Raw genomic sequence first — 21,685 nt, 5'->3', positions numbered from 1 at the left:
AGGAGGAGGAGGAGGAGTTTGGATTTGATATCCCGCTTTATCAGTACCCGAAGGAGTCTCAAAGCGGCTAACATTCTCCTTTCCCTTCCTCCCCCACAACAAACACTCTGTGAGGTGAGTGGGGCTGAGAGACTTCAGAGAGAAGTGTGACTGGCCCAAGGTCACCCAGCAGCTGCATGTGGAGGAGCGGAGACGCGAACCCGGTTCACCAGATTACGAGTCCACCACTCTTAACCACTACACCACGCTGGCTGTATGATCATACAATCACAGAGCTCTAGCGTTGGAAGGGACTCTGAGGCCCATCTAGTCCAAACCACCAGCAAGCCAGAATCTCAGCTAAAGCATCCATGGCAGATGGCCATCATCCAGCCTCTGCTTAAAAACCTCCAGGGAAAGAAAGTCCACCATCTCCCGAGGCAGCCCACATGTGCTCTTGGAAGACATGGAGGGTAACCTCCTGAGGCAGGACTTTGCCATCTTTAAGGTGTCGTTTCCCCTGCATAAATATGTGTAATTACATGCATGCAAGCCCCCACCATCACCGAGATCAAAGCAACTCTCCTACCTCCACTAAAACAGATTTGATCACAGTGTCCTGCTGTTCTTGGATATTCGCCACCTCTATTGCATTCCCACAGGGCTGGGCCTTGGCGCTGACTGTGAAGTTCACTTCCCCTAGAACAAAAATGTCCATCTTGTCATCTTGCCCATTTCTCTCTCTCTCTTTCTGTAGCCTTTTCTTCTCCTCAAGCCATTTATGGAGCCATTTAGCATCAGCTGTCTTAAAATATTCCTAGGCAACTATTGAAGACTTCCTGATACCAACACTGTTTTAAACGAAAGGGCTGCAGTTTTTTTATTGTTATTATCCATATGTTTTATGAATGTTTTATATATGTAATGAGGGACGCGGGTGGCGCTGTGAGTTAAACCACAGAGCCTAGGACTTGCCGATCGGGAGGTTGGCGGTTCAAATCTCCGCGACGGGATGAGCTCCCATTGCTCGGTCCCAGCTCCTGCCCACCTAGCAGTTCGAAAGCACATCAAAGTGCAAGTAGATAAATAGGTACCACTCCGGTGGGAAGGTAAACGGCCTTTCCGTGAGCTGCTCTGGTTCGCCAGAAGCTGCTTAGTCATGCTGGCCACATGACCCAGAAGCTGTATGCTGGCTCCCTCGGCCAGTAAAGCGAGATGAGCGCCGCAACCCCAGAGTCGGTCACGACTGGGCCTAATGGTCAGGGGTACCTTTACCTTTTATATATGTAATATTGTTTTAATTCCATTAATGTTTAATTGTTTTATAATTATTGTGTTTTTTTCTCCTATATTTTTAGCTGTTTCTGTTTTATCTGTATGTCTCATTGAGTCCCTGTCAGGGAAAAAGGCAGAATTATTATTATTATTATTATTATTATTATTATTATTATTATTATTACAATCCTAAAAACAGCTTACAACAGTATTCTTCAGCCATCAAATGCTTGGGTAAACATGAATGTTTTCAAATGTCTCCTGAAAGTTAATAATGATGGCGACAGGAGACCAGTTGTGGAGGGCATTCCAGAACTGGGGAGCAACCCCTGAAAAGACCCTGTTATGGGTCACCACCAACCAGGCAGCCAGCCTCCAGGATGTCCCTAAGCCCTGCCCTCTTGCATAAGAGTGGCCTGAGAACACTGTGTGGCTTGTGGATTATACCTCAAGGATGGATGGCAGCTAACAGATTGAGGTTGAATCCTGACAAGACAGAAGTACTGTTTTGGGGGGACAGGAGGCGGGCAGGTGCGGAGGATTCCCTGGTCCTGAATGGGGCAACTGTGTCCCTGAAGGACCAGGTGCGCAGCCTGGGAGTCATTTTGGACTCGCAGCTGTCCATGGAAGCACAGGTGAATTCTGCGTCCAGGGCAGCTGTCTACCAGCTCCATCTGGTACGCAGGCTGAGACCCTACCTTCCGTCGCCACAGTGGTGCATGCTCTGTTTATCTCCTGCTTGGACTACTGCAATGCACTCTATGTGGGGCTACCTTTGAAGGTGGCTCGGAAACTATAACTAATCCAGAATGCGGCAGCAAGACTGGTGACTAGGAATGCCACCGAGACCGTATAACACCCGTCCTGAAAGACCTACATTGGCTCCCAGTACGTTTCCAAGCACAATTCCAAGTGATGGTGCCGGAAGGCCCTCGGAGCTGGACCTCAGTGTCTGGGCTGAACGATGGGGGTGGAGACGCTCCTTCAGGTATACTGGGCTGAGGCCATTGAGGGCTTTAAAGGGCTTTCCACAGGGAAGGTGCCACCACCGAGAAGGCCCTCTTCCTGGTTCCCTGTAACCTCACTTCTCGCAGCAAGGGAACCACCAGAAGGCCCTCAGCACTGGACCTCAGTGTTAAGAACCGTTAAGAATGGACCTCTGGAACGAATTAAGTTCTTAACCCGAGGTAACACTGTATTCTGCTTTAGGCATAATGTCCCCTCCATCCAGTGGCGTAGCGTGGGTTGTCAGCACCCGGGGCAAGGCAAGTAATTTGCGCCCCCTAACCCGTGGATTTGCGCCCCCTAACCCGTGGATTTGCGCCCCCTAACCCTAACCCCCAGATGTTGCGCCCGGTGCGGCCGGCCCCCCTGCACCCCCCACGCTACGCCACTGCCTCCATCCACCTATATCCCTGATCCAAGGTGAAGGAAGATAGTCTTCCTACCACATGAGGATGGGACAGGCTTGCTCCTCTTCCTCTCACCCTCACCACCACCACCCCATCACCCCGTCCACCAAATCCAAGATGTGAAGCGTTGCTGCTTACCCAGAGACTTGGGCGTCACCAACCAGGAGACGGTTTTCCTCCCATTTTCAGGCAGACAAGAAGGTGCCTCTTCCTCCACAGGGATGGCCTCAAAGTCAGGGGACGGAGCCAGAGACATGGTGACCTGTCCATGGACGGAAAGAAGTTACGGTGGGAAGGAAGCAGAACACCACAAACAGAATTCAAAGGAGGAGCAGGAAGAGATCAAGGTGACGCTCAGAAAGCCATGAGAGGTGTCAGATGACCCATAAGGTCGAATTATAGCATTAAAAATGATATTAGAAAACAATCTGAAACCACTTAGAGCCATAAAAACAAGGTGGGTCCGAAAAGCTGCCTAGAAGCCTGGGCAAAGGGCTGCATCTTCACTGTATTTCAAAAGCTGTACAATGAAGGAGGCAGACACAACTCTGTGTTTTAGATCTTGAAGGTCATTGTAGTGATCACAAAGGGTCCCTGGACGTTTAATGGTCTATTGATCCCTGTGCCACCACTGTGCTCGCTTCCCCGCTGCCACCAACCAGTTACTCTCTGGTAAAACACTGAGTCTAGTCAGTTGTTAAAAGTGAACCAAAAAACAAGTTTATTTTACAAATATTAACAAGTTTATGGTTTCTCAGATAATATTCCTGTCAGTATCTTAACTTTTGTTTCTTTACTGGCCTATACCTTCCTAATACCTTCTGACTGATGATCTCAACTGTTTGACTGACTCCTCTTAACAAATTCTCTCACTCTCTCACACCAGACTAGACCAAGATAACAGTTTTGGCTGGCATGCGTATCTGTGGTACGAGAAGGTTAAAGTACATAGAGCTTTTCCTAAACCATGTAGTAAGGAAAGTGGTTTATGAAGTATTGGGGGGGGGGATATTAGAACAAAAAACACCACGGTGCCTTTCCCCACTGGAGGCGATATCTCTGGGTGGAAAATAAACATGAGAAATGACTGGGCATCTTTTAATGAACTATTAATGGAAGCAGATCATGAGTTGAAACTAAAGAGGTTTGAAGATATAAGAGGATTGCTACCTGATTGGTTACAATACCTTGAGATTAATGATATATTTAAGATGGACAAAAAGAAAGGTTTCTTTAGTGAAACCTCTAAATTTAAAAAGGAGCTGATAAAAAATAAGACTAAATTACTTTCAAAAATGTATAAATTATTATTAGAATGGCATACAAAAGGTCAAATCAGTAATGATACACTGGGTGAAGGATTTCGAATATAATATACAATTAGGGACGCGGTTGGCGCTGTGGTCTAAACCACAGAGCCTGGGGCTTGCCGATCAGAAGGTCGGCTGTTCAAATCCCAGTGACGGGGTGAGCTCCCGTTGCTTGGTCCCAGCTCCTGCCAACCTAACAGTTCGAAAGCACGTCAAAGTGCAAGTAGATAAATAGGTACTGCTCTGGCGGGAAGGTAAAGGCGTTTCTGTGCGCTGCTCTGGTTCGCCAGAAGCGGCTTAGTCATGCTGGCCACATGACCTGGAAGCTGTCTGCGGACAAACACCTCAGCCTATAGAGTAAGATAAGTGCGCAACCCCAGAGTCGTCCGCAACTGGACCTAACGGTCAGGGGTACCTTTACCTGTACCTTTACCTATTCAATTAGCCACATGGAAGAGGTTATGGAATTGGGATTTAAAATTTACAGCATGCTATTCTTTGAAAGAAAGTTATATGAAAATGATGTACTGATGGTATTTAATTCCTATGTGTTGGAAATGTAAGGAAAAAGAAAGCACCTTCTATCATATGTGGTGGATTTGTAAAGTAGTAAAAGAATTTTGGGAGATGATATACAATGGATTTTTTTTAAAAAAATATGTTTAAAATAACATTTTCTAAAAAAAACAGAAGCTTTTCTTTTAGGAATCATAGGTGCTGATATTCCAAGTGACTGGAAGAGACTTTTCATGCATAGGACTACTGCTGCCTGGACACTTTTAGCACAGAGATGGAAAGAAGGCACAGTCCCTAATAGAGAAGAATGGCAGATTAAACTGATGGACTATGCAGAAATGGCAAAACTGACTGGAAGAATTAGGAATCAGGAAGACGAAAATTTCAAAAAGGAATGGGGAAAATACGTAATTTACCTAAAAAATAATTATAAACAATCAAAATTATTAGCGGGACTGGAATAACGCTTGCACTCAAATGTTGAACTGTGGTTTTATCAGAGATTTAATAGAACTGGATTAACAGGGAATATGCAAGAGAAAAAGTTAACATAAGGACCCACAAAGGGGAGAGGGGAGTCCAAGGGAACTTATGGAAATTGTTTTATTAGTTTGTTTGTTGATTGTTTGTAAAGGAGCGTCTCCACCCCCATCATTCTGCCTGGACACTGAGGTCCAGCGCCAAGGGCCTTCTGGTGGTTCCCTCACTGTGAGAAGCCAAGTTACAGGGAACCAGGCAGAGGGCCTTCTCAGTGGTGGCACCCACCCTGTGGAACGCCCTCCCACCAGATGTCAAAGAGAACAACAACTACCAGACTTTTAGAAGACATCTGAAGGCAGCCCTGTTTAGGGAAGCTTTTAATGTTTAACAGACTACTGTATTTTAATATTTTGTTGGAAGCCGCCCAGAGTGGCTGGGGAAGCCCAGCTAGATGGGTGGGGTATACATAAATTGTTGTTGTTGTTGTTGTTTATACAAATTAAATAAATGTATATTTTTTACAAATAACCCTCCAGGTTACAACAACCACAATTATTATTATATATTCTATGCCCACAAAATCCCAATCCTATGCCAAGGAAAGAGGAAAGATGGTCCCCCCCCCGAAATCGGGAGACAAGTTTGGGGATTCCTCACCTTCATCATGTTTTTCTGGTAGGAGAAGGCAGTGGCCTTCATCACGAATGCTTCACCCCTCACCACAGAGTAGGGCAGAGTGACCTCAGTGAAGAACAACTGGAAGGCGTTGACGGTGGCGACCGGGGCAATGCCAATGCCGTGGTCCGACGACAAGCAGAAAGCCCCCACTTGCCATTCCGTGATGGTGTCCGGTATGGTCACGGGCATAATCACTTCTCCTGGAACGATGGCACCCTCTTTCTCTGAGTGGCCAAAGAGGTCCCCTGTACCTGAGTAATCGCCGCTGAAGGACGCAGGTGAACAAAAGAGAGGGGGGAGTTAGTGTGGATCACCACAGCACCTTTCAGCAAGCGGTTGGGGTGGGTGGGAGGCCTCAGTAGCCTCCCTGGAGGGGTTTACCCCCGAAAGAGACCCAGGGTGCTGTTGGGGGTACCGTGTCAGACTAATGTAGTGGGAATTATAGTACAGTCATACCTCGGGTTAAAGTAGCTTCAGGTTGAGCATTTTCAGGTTGCGTTCCGTGGCGACCCGGAAGTAATGGAACGGGTTACTTCCGGGTTTCGCCGCTCGCGCATGCGCAGACGCTCAAAATGACGTCACGCGCATGCGCAGAAGTGGCAAATCACGACCCATAGACGCGGATTGCGTTCTGCTCAGGATGCGAACGGGGCTCCGGAATGGATCCCGTCCGCATCCAGAGGTACCACTGTATATGCTTTGATGGAGAACCTGTATGAAGTGGGGGGTTTTCTGGTGGAATGCGCCGGAACACAGTTCCTCCACCTTTTCTTTGGGAAGGAGGTGGGAGGGCTCTCAGACCCCTTCAGAGCATCACTCCTCCTTCCCTAAGCTGGGCAAACGCTTCCCGGGCTTGGGGAAGGAAGCGCGAGCCTGAGTATGTTGGGCAGAATGACCCTGCAGTGAAAATAGGTGTGCCCTAGGGTGGCAACATGGGAATGGGCCTGTTCTGCAGTGGCCCCCTGTCTGCAGAATGCTCTCCCCAGGGAGGTTCGGCTGGCACCTTCATTATACACCTTCAAGAGCCAGGCAAAAGCATTCCTCTTTGGCTGATTGACATCTGATGGTGTCTTAGTAGCTAAAGAGCTACCGTATTTTTCGCCCTATAGGACGCACTTTTCCCCCTCCAAAAATGAAGGGGAAATGTGTGTGCGTCCTATGGGGCGAATGCAGGCTTTCGCTGAAGCCTGGAGAGCGAGAGGGGTCGGTGCGCACCGACCCCTCTCACTCTCCAGGCTTCAGTAAGCTCTGCGCAACCCTCGGGAGACCGGCTCCGAGGGTTGCGCAGAGCTGCCTGCAGTCCCCGGCTCAGCGCAGCTCTGCGCGGCCACCGGGAGCCGGGTGCGAAGTCCCGCCCCGCTCTGGATGGCGGCGCAGAGCTGCCTGCTGTCCCGGGATCAGCGCACTTCTCCCCATCACCAACCCCACAAGCTCGGGGCACAGCGGGGAGGCGGAGCGTGCCTTCCCGCTGTTCCCCAACCTGGTTCTTCCAGCCCCACACCTGGGGGGGAAAGAAAAATGTTTTTCTTTATTTCCCCCCCAAAAAACTAGGTGCGTCCTATGGGCCGGAGCGTCCTATGGGGCGCAAAATACGGTAGTCTAATAGATGATTGAAATCCAATGCCCTTTTAAAAGGTGTTGGGGAGGGGGTTTCTGTATTTTGATTTTTATGCTGTGAACCTCCCTGAGACCTACGGGTACAGGGCCTGAAAACCTCTTTCCTACGCCCTCTGCCACATCATTTGTCCCCATCTCTCCCCAAGGCTCAAAGAGGGGTTGCTAATGGAGGGCGAGGCTCCACCTACATCTTCCTCACAAACTTCCTCACATGGAGCCGAGCTGAGCCATTTCTGTGGGTCTGCCTGGCTCTCCAGAGACTCGGACCACCGCCGTGCCTGACTGTCCGCTGAGTCCGCTTGCGGCGGTTCCTTCGACAGTAGCGGAGCCAGTGAACTCGGGCTCAACGCCACATTTGGTCACACCACAGTCGCAGCCAGAATGGGGCGGCCACCCGGACTCTGGTACTGGCCCTCGGCGGTCCGGCAGGGTTTCCAAGCACCCAGCTTATTTAAAAGACTATGTTCACTGGACAAACTGCACATGTAAAGCTGTATGGTGAATAGGGTCAATTAATATGTTTATGTGCCTTACTGAAACCAATAAGGGTATTGCTGTATATAACGGAACCACTATGATTGTAACTAATGCCTTATCTCGGTGGGGAGGGGTGTTATGTATTGAAGCGCTCACCCTGGCCACCAGGGGTGTTGTGTATATAGTTTTCACTCAGGTCCACGTCAGTTAATTTAAGCGGGAAACCCTGGGCTGTTGTTGTTACAATGTTGACAGCCGGCTGCCTATAAAAGCAGGCCGGCTGAGCTGTTTGCTGTTCAGTTCAGTTCCAGCTTACTAATAAAGAACTACTTGGAGGAATCTCTGTGTCGTCTGCTTTGTCAACCCACTACTTAATACCACTTACTCCAATACGACCAGTTGCCACAGCCACGTCTCAGGGAAGAAACTCCTGACAGGCTTCGTAGCTTCAGGGGAATCGTGGAAGACACCACCACCAACACCACTAAGATATGCCATCGGCTGGGCATATCTTGACTCATAGCCAGCTTGAGGTTCATAGGAACCTAAGAGGAGAGGATATTATTTACATTATTAATTGGTGTCAAAACACATTGCCAGCCTTTCAGGGGGAAATTGCCCACAGCTATCCACTCAAGCTCTGTCCCGACTTCTGAACTGCGCAGTGACTTGCGCACGCTTATCGTCGCTAAAAAGCACGGGAGGCATTCTCCCTACTCAGTCATGTTGGCCATCCCTTCATTTTTCTGTCAGATGGAACATGAATGTGTGATTCAGCTCTGTGCCACTACTTAGCGCCTACCCCCCAGTGTTAAAATAAAAATTAAGAAATAATAATAACTAACAAAACAATCAGTACAATGGTACCTTGATTTTCGAGCATCTCGGAAGCTGAACGTTTCGGTTTTCGAATGCTGAGAACCAAGAAGTAAACGCGTCCATTTTTGAACGTGCCTTGGAAGTCGAATGGATTCCGCTGAGTGCTTTTCCCTCAATTTCCTCAATTGAAATTGCAGACCACCCTTTGCGTCTCAGTTTTCGAACAGTCTTCCAGAATGGATTACATTGGAAAACTGAGGTACCACTGTACCACTACTGATAATGATCAGTTATTTAATTTATAATTCATACTGCTTAATGATTGCGATGAATGTTGTTATTTTGATTTAATTTATTGCCTACCCTTCACCCTAAGGTCCCAGGAAGGTTATGAAAACATGTTAAGTTTATGCGTAAAGCACTTTAAACAGCCATGGTGCCTCCACCCCCACCCCACAGCCTCCTGGGAAGTGTAGTTTGTTAAGCATTCTGAGACTTGTTAGGACATCCTTATTCCCCTCGCAGAGCTTCCTAGTGTTCCCTGCGAAGAGGGGTTTACTGTTACATCCCCCTCCCTGTGAACTGTACGTCCGCGTGGGGAATAGGGGCCACCTCTCAGCACCCTTAACAAGCTACAGTTAAAATATACACAACGGAAACTTTAAATCTGGAAAACAGTGATAGAAACGGCAAGGTGATCGTTCAGAGATCCTGGTCTCAAGCTGTGCAGGGCTTTACATAGCAAGACCAGTGTGTTTTCATCATCACTGCAGTTCGGCCCCCACATCCCAGTGCCAGTTCTTACTCTGTCTTTGGGCTTGACATATCTGAGGCTTGTGTATCTTGGTGCTCGTGAAAACTTTCAAGCCAAAGTCCTGTAAAAAAATAGCCAAGGAGCCATTATGAAACATTTTATAGCGCATAGACATCAAAAGGTGTGATATATGTAAAGTCAAGGTGAAAAGGTAAAGGGACCCCTAATCATTAGGTCCAGTCGTGGCCGACTCTGGGGTTGCAGCGCTCATCTCACTTTATTGGCCGAGGGAGCAGGCATACAGCTTCCAGGTCATGTGGCCAGCATGACTAACCCGATTCTGGCGAACCAGAGCTGCGCACGGAAACACTGCTTACCTTTCCGCCAGAGCGGTACCTATTTATCTACTTGCACGTGCTTTCGAACTGCTAGGTAGGCAGGAGCAGGGACCGAGCAATGGGAGCTCACCCCATTGCGGGGATTCGAACCACTGACCTTCTGATCGGCAAGCCCTAGGCTCTGTGGTTCAACCCACAGCGCCACCCACGTCCATCAGAGGCATGGTAGTGAGGTGGAATTCTGACTCGCTCTTTCTCTCTTTCTAGCTAGCTAGAAAGTCCAGTGCTTTGCCACAGTCATTGAAATGTTTTGAGTAGAAAAAAACCCAACCCCAGAAGTGGCAATACATTGTGTTGTTGTTTAGTCGTGTCCGACTCTTCGTGACCCCATGGACCAGAGCACACCAGGCACTCCTGTCTTCCACTGCCTCCCGCAGTTTGGTCAAACTCATGCTGGTAGCTTCGAGAACACTGTCCAACCATCTCGTCCTCTGTCGTCCACTTCTCCTTGTGCCCTCCATCTTTCCCAACATCAGGGTCTTTTCCAGGGAGTCTTCTGTTCTCATGAGGTGGCCAGAGTATTCGAGCCTCAGCTTCAGGCTCTGTCCTTCCAGTGAGCACTCAGGGCTGATTTCCTTAAGAATGGAGAGGTTTGATCTTCTTGCAGTCCATGGGACTCTCAAGAGTCTCCTCCACCACCATAATTCAAAAGTATCCATTCTTTGGCGATCAGCCTTCTTTATGGTCCAGCTCTCACTTCCATACATCACTACTGGGAAAACCATTGTTTTAACTATACGGACCTTTGTTGGCAAGGTGATGTTTCGGCGTTCAAATTCCGAAACGTTTGTCAACGGAGACTATCAGAAACCGAGGTACCACTGTATTTCAGTGACCTTTAGTGCTCACCTTGAGAATTTCATAGGCGTCCCCTTCACCGTAAGTATAAGAATCAGGGTTGTAGCGGATGCCACCCACAATAATTGTTTTCCTTGTCACACAGGGACGAGTGGTCATTTCGTTCAAATGAGGGTTATCATGTGGATAGCCTTTGAGGTTCTTCACAGGAAGCAAGTCATAAATCTGAAAATGAAGTAGTCACAATTCAGCACGACCCAAAATGCTTCGATACTTCCGATACTGGTGGTCATCCCCCAGTCCTTTATACCCAGCACTTGTCCTATCTAGGGAGGGGAGGGGAAAATTCTACACTAATTGCCAAATTGTGTAGATACATAATTCTACACTATTGCCAAATTGATTCCAGGTGCCACCATCTATTGCTGACTTTTGGCACAGGGAAATAGGTCTGCTCCATGTTTTCCCACACATTTTCAAAAGTGGAAATGCTCTTCGGTTCTACTCATCCCTCATCCTCAGCTCATCTTATAATCAGAATAATGCTTTGCCTTTTTATATGGAACCTACAGTGCAATCTTGGACACGTCTATTCAGATTTTAGTCACATTGGGACTTACTCCCAGGTAAGGTATGTACAAGAGCACCTTAGGGTGTTCAAACTGCCTGACTTATATTGGCCTGGTTTGAGCTGAAGCCATGGTGTGTTTAACAAACTACAAGTTAACTACAGGCTGTTCCACATTTGACCAAACCAACCATTGCTTGTTTCTCCAAAGTTTGTTTGGCTTTCCAGATGTTTCTGCCTCTGCTACCTTATTTTCTTTTGTAATTTTAAGTTGTTTTAAACTTTTAAAAATATTGTGCAATACGGTGGCGCCTTGGTTTTTGAACGTAATCTGTTCGAGAAGACCGTTCGACTTCCGAAATGTTTGAAATATGGAAGCCTCAAAACGTATGGAAAACTCAAACAGGAAGCCACCTCAGAGGTTCGACTTCTGAGGTGCGTTCGAAAACGGAAGCATTTACTTCTGGGTTTACAGCTTTTGAGTTCCAAAACGTTTGTCAGCGGAGACGTTCGAAAAACCGAGGCACCACTGTATATTGTTTTAATATCAAATATGTGTTTTAATTGTTGTAGCCCTCCCTGGGACCTTAAGAAGAAGGATGAGTAATGAATTGAAATAATTATTATTATTATAAGAAGAAGAAGAGTTTGGATTTGATATCCCGCTTTATCACTACCCTAAGGAGTCTCAAAGCGGCTAACATTCTCCTTTCCCTTCCTCCCCCACAACAAACACTCTGTGAGGTGAGTGGGGCTGAGAGACTTCAGAGAAGTGTGACTGGCCCAAGGTCACCCAGCAGCTGCAGGTGGAGGAGCGGAGACGCGAACCCGGTTCACCAGATTATGAGTCTACCGCTCTTAACCACTACACCAACTGGCTCTCAATAGTAATGATAGTAGTAAGAATGGCACCAAAGAGGCAGTATGGGTGATGGTGGAGCAGGGGAGAAAACAGCTCTGGAAATGTTCTACCTGAAGACAGTTTTAAAGGCAGCTCGAGACTCACAGTCCGAGGGGAGAGCTCAGCTTCGGGTTTCAAGAGATAGACACTCTTATCAACAGCATGGATGCCACAGAGGGAGTCTTTGGCGGATGCAAGAACGAGTCGAGTTGGGCTGCCAGGGAGCCCTTTGGGCTCAGTGAACCACAATTCCACCTGGACACATAAAAAAAGCCTTTGTTGAATTTGTTCCTGTACATAACAGCATGAAATAATCCCTCTTTGTTTTTGTTTTGCTTCATTGGGTTGCCCTCTGCCATTGCCAACGAGCTGATATTTACTGTAAAGGCGATGCTCTATTCGGTGAACAAAATGACATCTTCGGTGATGTCCTGGAGAATGAACTAGCTATTGGCCTCCGAGCTGATACGGCTCATCTTGGCTTGAACCCAGCAGAGTATAAACACCCAGAGTCCGCAACGAAAGGATGAGGCAGGTATGGCTACATTGCTAAGCTTTATTACTACTCTATGCAGAGAGCATACAAATATACATCTTGTCTCTGTGAGAAGCAGAGAGCAACTCCAACAAAGAAACGACAGTACGAAGGAAACAGGAAACCAGTAAATGTCACATCCCGTCTCCCTTTCCTGTGGGAATCCAACAGTATCTGGACTGTGGAAGGATAAACATAGTCCTGTGACTTGCAGCAGCTGCTCAGTGAGGGAAACAGAAACCAACAGGCCTCAGAGAGTCCCCACAGCCTTACCTTGTTTCTGAAGCAGTTCTCAACAGGGAAGTCTGCCGAGTGAGCTACAAGTTCTCCGCTGGGCAAGACTGTGTACAGAAGCAAGCGGGCCAAGGGAGCAATGTCTGCGTCCACAGGGAGGTCCAGAGAGAATATTCCTTTGGCTGGTAAGCAGAGAATCACAAAAGCAGGCAGAGGAGAGAGAGGTTACGAGAATTAATTCCAATGTGGTCTCTTTGCCCGAGCTTCAGCTCTCAAGACAACCAACGAGGATAAAACTGAGGAAACATTGAAGGAGTCGGCATGAGAACCAGAAGTCAAAAGCCCTCAGTTCCATGTGGCACTCATAACTCTAGCAACACTCCCTGCTCCTGCCAACCTAGCAATTCGAAAGCACGTCAAAGTGCAAGTAGATAAACAGGTACCGCTCCAGCAGGAAGGTAAATGGCATTTCCGTGTGCTGCTCTGGTTCGCCAGAAGCGGCTTTGTCATGCTGGCCAAATGACCCAGAAGCTGTACGCCGGCTCCCTCGGCCAATAAAGCGAGATAAGCGCCGCAACCTCAGAGTCGGCCATGACTGGACCTAATGGCAGCGGCGTTGCGTGGGTTGTCAGCACCCGGGGCAAGGCAAGTAATTTGCGCCCCCTAACCCCTAACCTGCCGCCACTGCCAGCTGCCTGGTCTGGTCTGGTGTGGTTCTCTCCCGCGCTCAGCGCTGCGCTGGGCGGCCGCTGCACTGTCCCTCCCCCAGATAGTCCCTCGCTCTCTCTCCGCACCGCATGCCTGGCACCCACCCCCTTCACAGTGGGCGGTGACCCAGCGGCTCGGATTCGCACAGCCAGCACTACAGTGAGAGAGAGTGAGTGAGCCAGGTAGGGACAGAGAGCTGCGAGTGCGAGCGCCCCCCCCCCCGATGTTGCGCCCGGTGCGGCCGGCCCCCCCTGCACCCCCCACGCTACGCCACTGCCTAATGGTCAGGGGTCCCTTTACCTTTACCTTTACTGTCTTGCATGCCAGATTAAACAGCAATAACCAGTATTAGTACAATAATGCATATATAGCAAAACAAACAAATGGCAGTAATATTTGAATGTAATATTGATGCTAAGTTGGTTCCATGGAATAAATTAAAACCTTTAAACTTCTGGTGATGGGGGTAAGAAACCACGCCCTCCCCGGCCAAGACCGGGCTCAGGGCGGCTAACATCAGGTATAAAAACAACAATTGATTAAAATACAACTTAAAAACAGGATTAAAGTACAACTTAAAATGCAGCCTCATTTCAGCGGAAGCCCAGATCAAAAACTGTTTGCGGGGGAGAGAAAACGTCAAATCTTCACCATTTATTGATTTGTAAGATTTCTTAACTGGCCTTCCTCATGAGGCCCGAGAGGGGTTACAACAACACAATGCACATTTTTAAAAATGGACAGATGAAGAAGAAGCAAAACCATTCCAGGTGGGACAGCAATTGGAACGGAAATGGCATGTGGCTGACTCCCACCAGGTTGGCATTCAAGTAGAGAAATGGAAAGGAAGTGGCATTTACCTTCCCTATGTTCCACAGGCTGAACATGGATCCCCGAATGTACGACGCCCCCTTTAGCCATCACCTGCAAGGAAGGAGGAAGACCCCTGATGAGGGCGGAAGAGGCGAATGTCTAGTGGCACTGATACGTTAGCGACTCCTGCACCAGCGGCAATGGTGGCTGGTGGCCCTTGCAACTGGCAGGGTGGAACGTGGGGAGCCCAACAGTAGGGGGCGACAGAGGCAATGGCAGATGGAACCTGCTGGTTATAAATCTGCCCTGTACTTTGCCATGCTGTGACTAAGGGCAACACTTAAACTAAGTAGAAGGAAGGCGACAAGCAGTGACAAGCCCTGGACTGGTTCTAAGGAAGAAAGTAGGTAGTGTCAGGATTCTAGATGGGGTCTGGCTGAGGTTGGTGGGGTGGTGCCCTTTTTGCTCTAATGGATCAGCCTCCCTTGATTAACAGGATTAACTGCAATTAAGAAGAAGAAGAAGAAGAAGAAGAAGAAGAAGAAGAAGAAGAAGAAGAAGAAGCAGCAGCAGCAGCAGCAGCAGCCACTTCCGCCCTACAAAGGAGGTGGGGTCGCGGGCTTCACAGCCCCGCACGATTGGGGGGATTCCTGGCTGCGTCATACTCTGGCCAGCCAATCGGCTGGCTCTGGGGACGCGGCCGGGAATCTCCCTCTTTCCCCGCCTGCCAGCTGTTCCTGCTGTAACCAATAAAGTTGTGGCCTTATTTAGCACATTAACCTTAATAATTGTGCTATGTGTCTTTATATCCACTGGGGGGGGGGTCAGGAACTCGCCACGCAAATAATAATTTATGATGACTTATACCCTGCCCATCTGGCCGGGTCTCCCCAGCCGCTCTGGGCGGCTCCCAACAGAATATTAAAAACACGACAAAACATCAAACATTAAAAACTTCCCTAAACAGGGCTGCCTTCAGATGTCTTCTAAAAGTCAGATACTTGTTTTATTTCCTTGACATCTGATGGAAGGGCATTCCACAGGGCGGGCGCCACTACCGAGAAGGCCCTCTGTCTAGTGGAAGGCCCTTGGAGGTGGACCTCAGTGTCCGGGCTGGACGATGGAGGTGGACACGCTCCTTCAGGTATACTGGGCCAAGGCCATTTAGGGCTTTCAAGGTCAACACCAACACTTTGAATTGTGCTTGGAAATGTACTGGGAGCCAATGTAGGTCTTTCAGGACCGGTGTTAAATGGTCTCGGCAGCCACTCCCAGTCACCAGTCTAGCTGCTGCATTCTGGATTCGTTGTAATTCTGGGTCACCTTCAAAGGTAGCCCCACATAGAGCACATTGCAGTAGTCCAAGCGGGAGATAACTAGAGCATGCCCCACTAGGAGCCTGCCCTCCTCCAGGATCTCTCTGCTGTGTTTTACAAGAGACCCCATCTGCACTTTACCTTTAAAGCAGTTTTCATACCACTTTAAACAGCCGTGGCTTCCCCTGAAGAATTCTGGAAACTGGTTTGTTAAGGGTGCTGAAATCCATGAGCGTAGCATAGCCAATGGCGGGGCAGGGAGGGGCAACTGCCCCCCCAAATCAATAAAAGTCAATATAAAATAACTAGCTGAGGTTCTGCTGCCCCCCAACGAAAGGCCTGCCCCCTAACTAAACTCGTGGTTCTACACATGCTGCAAGCTATTAAGATAAAGCCCCATTCTCATCACAGAGATACAATCCTCGGAGTTCTCTGGGAAGAGGGCTTGATTGCTAAAAACACTGTGGGAATATGTATTTTCCATAGGGAATATAGTAAGGTGAGGTACAACACAAGGAACACAGTAGTAGTACGATAAGAACAGTAAAAGCTTTGACAGAAGCTAACTGGTAGAAGGAGAAAAACCTCATGTTCTAAGGGCTTGCTTGAACAATGCAGTTTTTTAAAGGATGTCTGAAAGAAAGCAGAACCTCTGTGGGCAAGGACTTTGCCAGGACATAGTTCAAAAAGTGAAAATCCAGGCATGTCGCCAAGCTTTTCTGGCCAAAAAAATAGTTTTGAGCTATTTTGAAGGAAATTCGCCACAATCTACACTTCCGACATGAGTTGTCATGTGTCTGGATTTTCCTGGACATTTCAGCAATTTCCCACCCAGCCACTGTTTACGGGGCCTAAATCCCAGCTGGGTCTGGGAAATTTTGGAAGTATGGCAGCCCTAGTCTCTGCCGCCCTAAGGTTCAGCCCCTGGCAGAGGCGAACCAAATCTCAGAAGTTGCCCATAGTGCCCACCTGACAATGTCAGGGACTTCATATGTATAAGGCAAATATGGCTGCTATAATATCGATCGTTTCAGCTCCAAGCCACCTAACCCCGTCTTATCAACAGTTATCAGACCAATGCCCAGCTTCCTCTCTGACCTATTTGCACGTGCAGCAACCCACACACAGCGATGGCACTGGTCAATGGCAGAGGTCCTTCCCTGCTGTACGACCTAAGAGTCAGCCCCCCTGGGTGGTCCCTCACTGTTCCAGCCCAAGGCACTGAAACAAAGATCTCTCCATTTGGGCTTACCAGGTAATGAAAGTGAATCTTCTTATCTTCCACCAGCTCAGGCTTCAGGCTGTAATGCACTCGGACTGGCTGAGTATGACCGCAGCTTAAAGTCCCAGGAACAGGCTCAATGTGGAGGTAGCTTTCGCTTGGTGAATAAAAGCGTGAGGCTGAATGAGAGGCGCCCTGGTGATGGGGATTGAGCCAGCCCCATTCGTGGCACACCAAGCCCGAATTATAAATTGCCTGGTTTAAAAACAAAAACAAAAAGAGGGGAGTGGAAAGGCACGGATGCCTCAATGACGTTAGCGTACAACAAAATGCAATGCAGTCGTAGTTGGATCCCAAACGTCTTGTGAGTCGAACGTTTTGGCTCCCGAACACCGCAAACCCGGAAGCGAGTGTTCCGGGTTGTGAATGTTCTTTGGAAGCCAAATGTCCAATGTGGCTTCCGATTGGCTGCAGGAAGCTCCTGCAGCCAATCAGAAGCCGCGTCTTGGTTGTCAAATGTTTTCGGAAGTCGGATGGATTCCGTTCGACAACCGAGGTACGACAGTAATCATTTTCTTTATTTCATAAAATTCACATACCGCTTGACTGTAAAAAACAAAAAACAAAACCCACACTCAAAACAGTTTAGCAAAAGAATGAAATAATGAAATCAACAGTAAAAATAAAATAAAATCAAAACCACCTATTTAAAAACATTGGAAGAAAACAATTAAAATCAACAAAGAAGCAGATTAAAAGATAAATCATGCCCGAAGATTCTAAAGAGATCAGCAGAGGTGACCATCCGATCTCTGCTTAAAAACCTCCAAGGAAGGGAAGTCCACCACATTCCAGGGTCCTCTCTTCCACTGCCAAACAGCTCTTATCCTTCTTCCTAATAAAAAAATTCCTTCCAGTAGCACCTTAAAGACCAACTAAGTTAGTTCTTGGTATGAGCTTTCGTGTGCATGCAGTGTATCTGAAGAAGTGTGCATGCACACAAAAGCTCATACCAAGAACTAACTTAGTTGGTCTTTAAGGTGCTACTGGAAGGAATTTTTTTATTTTGACTATGGCAGACCAACACGGCTACCTATCTGTAACTGGAACCTTCTTCCTAATGTTTAGCCAGAATCTCCTTTCTAACTACCCTCTGGAGGAGCAGCAGCAAACAAACTGGCTCCATCTTCCATGTGCCGATGGTCCTTCAGATATTTGAAGATGGCTATTTCATCTCCTCTTGGTCTCCTCTTCTCCAGGCTAAACATGCCAGACTCCCTCAGTTGTTCCTCATCAGGCTTGGCTTAATGTGAAAGCTCTCCCTTGTTTCCCCTCCAGTCCCCAGGAACACTCACCTGGATCCTGATAGAACTATCCGTGAGGCTGGTCGTGTTAACGGAAAACTGGAAAATCCCCTGGTGGTCAGTTGTGTAGTTGATTCTGTGTCCTGATTGATCAACACGGATCTCAACGGTTTTGTTGGCCATCGGAACACTGGCACCGTCCACGAGCTTCGCCTGGATGGGCAGAAGCCAATACACAGCAAAGACTTTTATTTCAGACAGGGAACTACATTGGCAAATAAATTGGGAGCACTGCGGTGTCTTATTTCAGAATAGCTTAAGTTGCATTTTCCATTAAATTCCATTGTACAGGGGGATTATTGGGTTGTCTTTAGTTTTATTATGTATTTTGTGGTTTTTATATTGCTATTTTATCTTGTGAGTCACCCTGAGATCTATGGGTATAGGGTAGTATACCAATTTATTGATAGTAATGATGATGATGATGATGATGATGATGATGATGATGATAATAATAATAATAATAATAATAATAATAATAATAATAATACCTGCCCAAAAAGTGGGATACCAGGCTTGTAGTAAGTGTCCACCTTTTCAAAGGTAACTGTGCTGAGAGTTGCAGTAATTGTGGAGAAAGCGTTTCCGATCAGTTCCACCCCTGCAAAAAATGAAACAACAAATTTAGTGGGAGAGGTGGGGAGGGGCCTTACAATAAGTCAGATTCATTTACAAAAAAGCCAGAAGCTTTTCTTTCAGGTGCTGAGATTCCAAGGGAACAGAAAAGACTGTTTATGTATGTGATGACAGCTGTGTGGATGCTATTTGCCCAGAGATAGAAAGAAGACAAAATCCTTACCAGAAAGCCACTTCTGCCCTTCGAAGGAGGTGGAGTTGCGGGCCCAGCCTTGTGCAATTGGGGGATTCCCGGCAGTGTCATCCCCTGGCCAGCCAATCAGCAGGCTCTGAGGGCATAGCCTGCCCTATTTAAGGCAGGACGCGGCTGAAGATCTCCCTCTTTGCTGCCTGCCAGCTGTTCTAGGTTTTCCCACCCTCCCGCCCTATAAGGTTTTCGTTCCTTGACCTTGCTATGGGCTTCAGTTAGTCACCGTTGTGGGGCCTGGTAGGAATTTTTCCACTTGGAAATTTGGCACTAGCCACTTGGTTTTCGCCTACCTCGTAGCAAACCACAACTTTCTTGGTATTGGCGGTTAGGCATTGGGATTGTTCTGTAGTTGGAAGAGGGGAGGAAGTGCCATCACCTGCCCCGCATATTGAAGGGTAGCCCGATAAAGGATTCCGGGGGGCGTGGCCCTGTCCGAAGCCTATGGAGGCGAGGGCCTAAGGCACGCCCCCGAGCGGTGACCCCGGGGGAGTTCCTAGTTGATGTGCATCAGCAAGACTCCCCCTACTGGTGGTTAACCCTTCCTGGACTTCAAGCGGACGGGCTGAAGTCGGATACAGTTGGTTAGGACCAATGCCTAAGCCAATACCACTCATCACCTGTAACCAATAAAGTTGTGGCCTTATTTAGACCATTAACCTTAATATTTGTGTCATATGTCTTTATTTCCACTGGGGGGGGGCAGGAACTCGCCACGCAAGAGAATGGCAGATCAAGTTGATGAACTAGGCTGAAATGGAAAAATCAGAAATCAGGAAGACCAAAAATTTAATAAGGAATGGGGGGAATTTATAATTTATCTTAAAAACCATTGCAAACAGTTAAAACCATTAACAGGATTGCAATAACACTTGTAATGTAACGACAACAATGGATATAATGGAGATATAAAAATCTGGACTGTTATAAAAGATGCAGTAGGAAAAGTTTAACAATGAGATCCACAAAGGGGAGGAGGGAAGTCCGGGAGATTCTTGGGAATCTTGCTTTTTATATAATCGGTTGTGGTGTGAATGTAAATTTTAATATGGAAAATCAAATAAATAAATTTCTGTTCCGAAAAATAAAAAAATACAAGAAGTCAGATTCATGGTCCATCAAGCCCAGTTTTGTCAACACTGGCTGGCAGCAGTGCTTCTGGACAGGGACATTTCCCAGCTCTGCCTGGAGATGTTGAGCTGGCGATCTTTTCGCATGCGAGGCGAATGCTCTAACCCTGAGCTATGGCCCTCTATTTAAACAGGAATGTAGGAAAGCCACTTCCGAGCTGGAGAGGAGCCCACGCCCTCCCCACGCATGCAGGGGCTGACTCACAGGCCCCGCGAGAATGAGGGAATCCTCGGGCGCGTCATCTCCCTGTCCAGCCAATCGGCTGGCTAGGGAGGCGTGGCCCGGGCCATTTAGGGCTGGCGCGGCCGAGGATTTCCCTCTCTTCTTCGTTCCAGCTGCTCCGGTTTCCCACCCCGCCCGCCCTTAGGTTTGGCTCTCTGACATTGCTATGGACTTCGGTTGGTCGCCGTCAAGGGGCCTGATAGGAATTTTTTCCACTTGGCAAATTGGCACCAGCCATTTGGTTTTTCATCTACCTCGTAGCAAATCGTCACAACTTTCTTGGCATTGGTGGTTAGGCACTGGTAGGGGTATTGTTATGCAAAGGAGAGGGGGGGAGGAAGCGCAATCACCTTCCCTCAAAGCGAAGGGTAGTCCGGTAAAGGATTCCGGGGGGTTTTGCCCTGTCCGAAGCCTATGGAGGTGTGGGCCTAAAGCATGCCCCCGAGCAGTGACCCCGGGGGAGCTCCTAGTTGATGTACATCAGCAGGACTCCCCCTAATGGTGGTTAACCCTTGCCGGCCTTCATGCAATCAGGATGAAGCCGGTTAGTCGATAGGACCAATGCCTAAGCCAATACTGCTCAATTCCTGCAATCAATAAAGTTGTGGCCTTTTCTGTGTCCTGTGTCTTTATTTTCCAAGGGGGGAGGCGGGACTCGCCACGCAAGCTGCCGTGCGCTGAGTCAGACTCTACACTGACTGGAAGAGGCTCTCCAGAGTTCCAGAAAGGATTCTCTAACCAGCCCTCAGGATTGGAAAAAAGCTGTCCGAGGCTGGCTGCTGAACCCGGGTCCTTCTGAATGGAAAGTGAATGTTCAGCCACTGGTCAGCACAACCTGCTGTTGTGTTGAATGGGCGCTCTGCACATGCCCCAACATGGACTTTCTGTGGCCACGCTGCCCCCAACCTGGTTCTGATCAGCACACCCAGCCCTTCTGTTCCACAAAACCCACCGGTGCCTTCCTCAACGATCTTGCCCTCCACTTCAAGTTTCATCTCAGACGAATCCCTCTTCATCTGAAAAACTTTCGTTTTCACCACCTGAGAGAAGCAGCCGTTTGCATCTGCCTATTTGGGAAGCCAGAGATTTGCAAGGTTGTTAACAATGACAACGACAATTTCTTTCTTTTTTTCCTGTCCTAGTGTTATTATCGCTATACTACTATTAAACAAAATTATAAACCATAGCTAGAAGCCGCTGAAGCTGTTTACGAGATAAAAGTAGGATAAAACACAAGAACGTAAGCTCTGCAAACCATGGCCGTGTTTCAAACTCTGGAAACAACTGAACAATAAAACTATCTTTACAAATTCTAAAAACAACAAAGCTGACTCT

At 47.9% G+C, this 21,685-nt stretch overlaps 1 protein-coding gene across 1 annotated transcript in view; it reads right to left on the bottom strand.

Moving 5' to 3' along the window:
• Positions 1–21,685, bottom strand: part of LOC309527258 (alpha-2-macroglobulin-like) — a 56,245-nt gene that overhangs the window by 21,821 nt on the left and 12,739 nt on the right. The window contains exons 9-21 of the mRNA XM_082213911.1: positions 21,303–21,417; positions 18,666–18,775; positions 18,166–18,327; positions 16,841–17,065; positions 14,320–14,383; positions 12,791–12,933; positions 12,088–12,237; positions 10,565–10,738; positions 9,369–9,438; positions 8,130–8,289; positions 5,630–5,915; positions 2,805–2,928; positions 569–678 (exon numbers count right to left, since the gene is read on the bottom strand). Coding sequence (XP_082070037.1) covers positions 569–678; positions 2,805–2,928; positions 5,630–5,915; positions 8,130–8,289; positions 9,369–9,438; positions 10,565–10,738; positions 12,088–12,237; positions 12,791–12,933; positions 14,320–14,383; positions 16,841–17,065; positions 18,166–18,327; positions 18,666–18,775; positions 21,303–21,417 — 1,893 coding nt within the window. The remainder of the gene's footprint in view (positions 1–568; positions 679–2,804; positions 2,929–5,629; positions 5,916–8,129; positions 8,290–9,368; positions 9,439–10,564; positions 10,739–12,087; positions 12,238–12,790; positions 12,934–14,319; positions 14,384–16,840; positions 17,066–18,165; positions 18,328–18,665; positions 18,776–21,302; positions 21,418–21,685) is intronic.

Source organism: Podarcis vaucheri (genome assembly GCF_965113315.1).
Source record: "Podarcis vaucheri genome assembly, chromosome: 2".
NCBI classification, from domain to species: domain Eukaryota; kingdom Metazoa; phylum Chordata; class Lepidosauria; order Squamata; family Lacertidae; genus Podarcis; species Podarcis vaucheri.
Note: the sequence above shows the minus strand (reverse complement) of the source record. Positions and strands in the feature narration are given on the sequence as shown.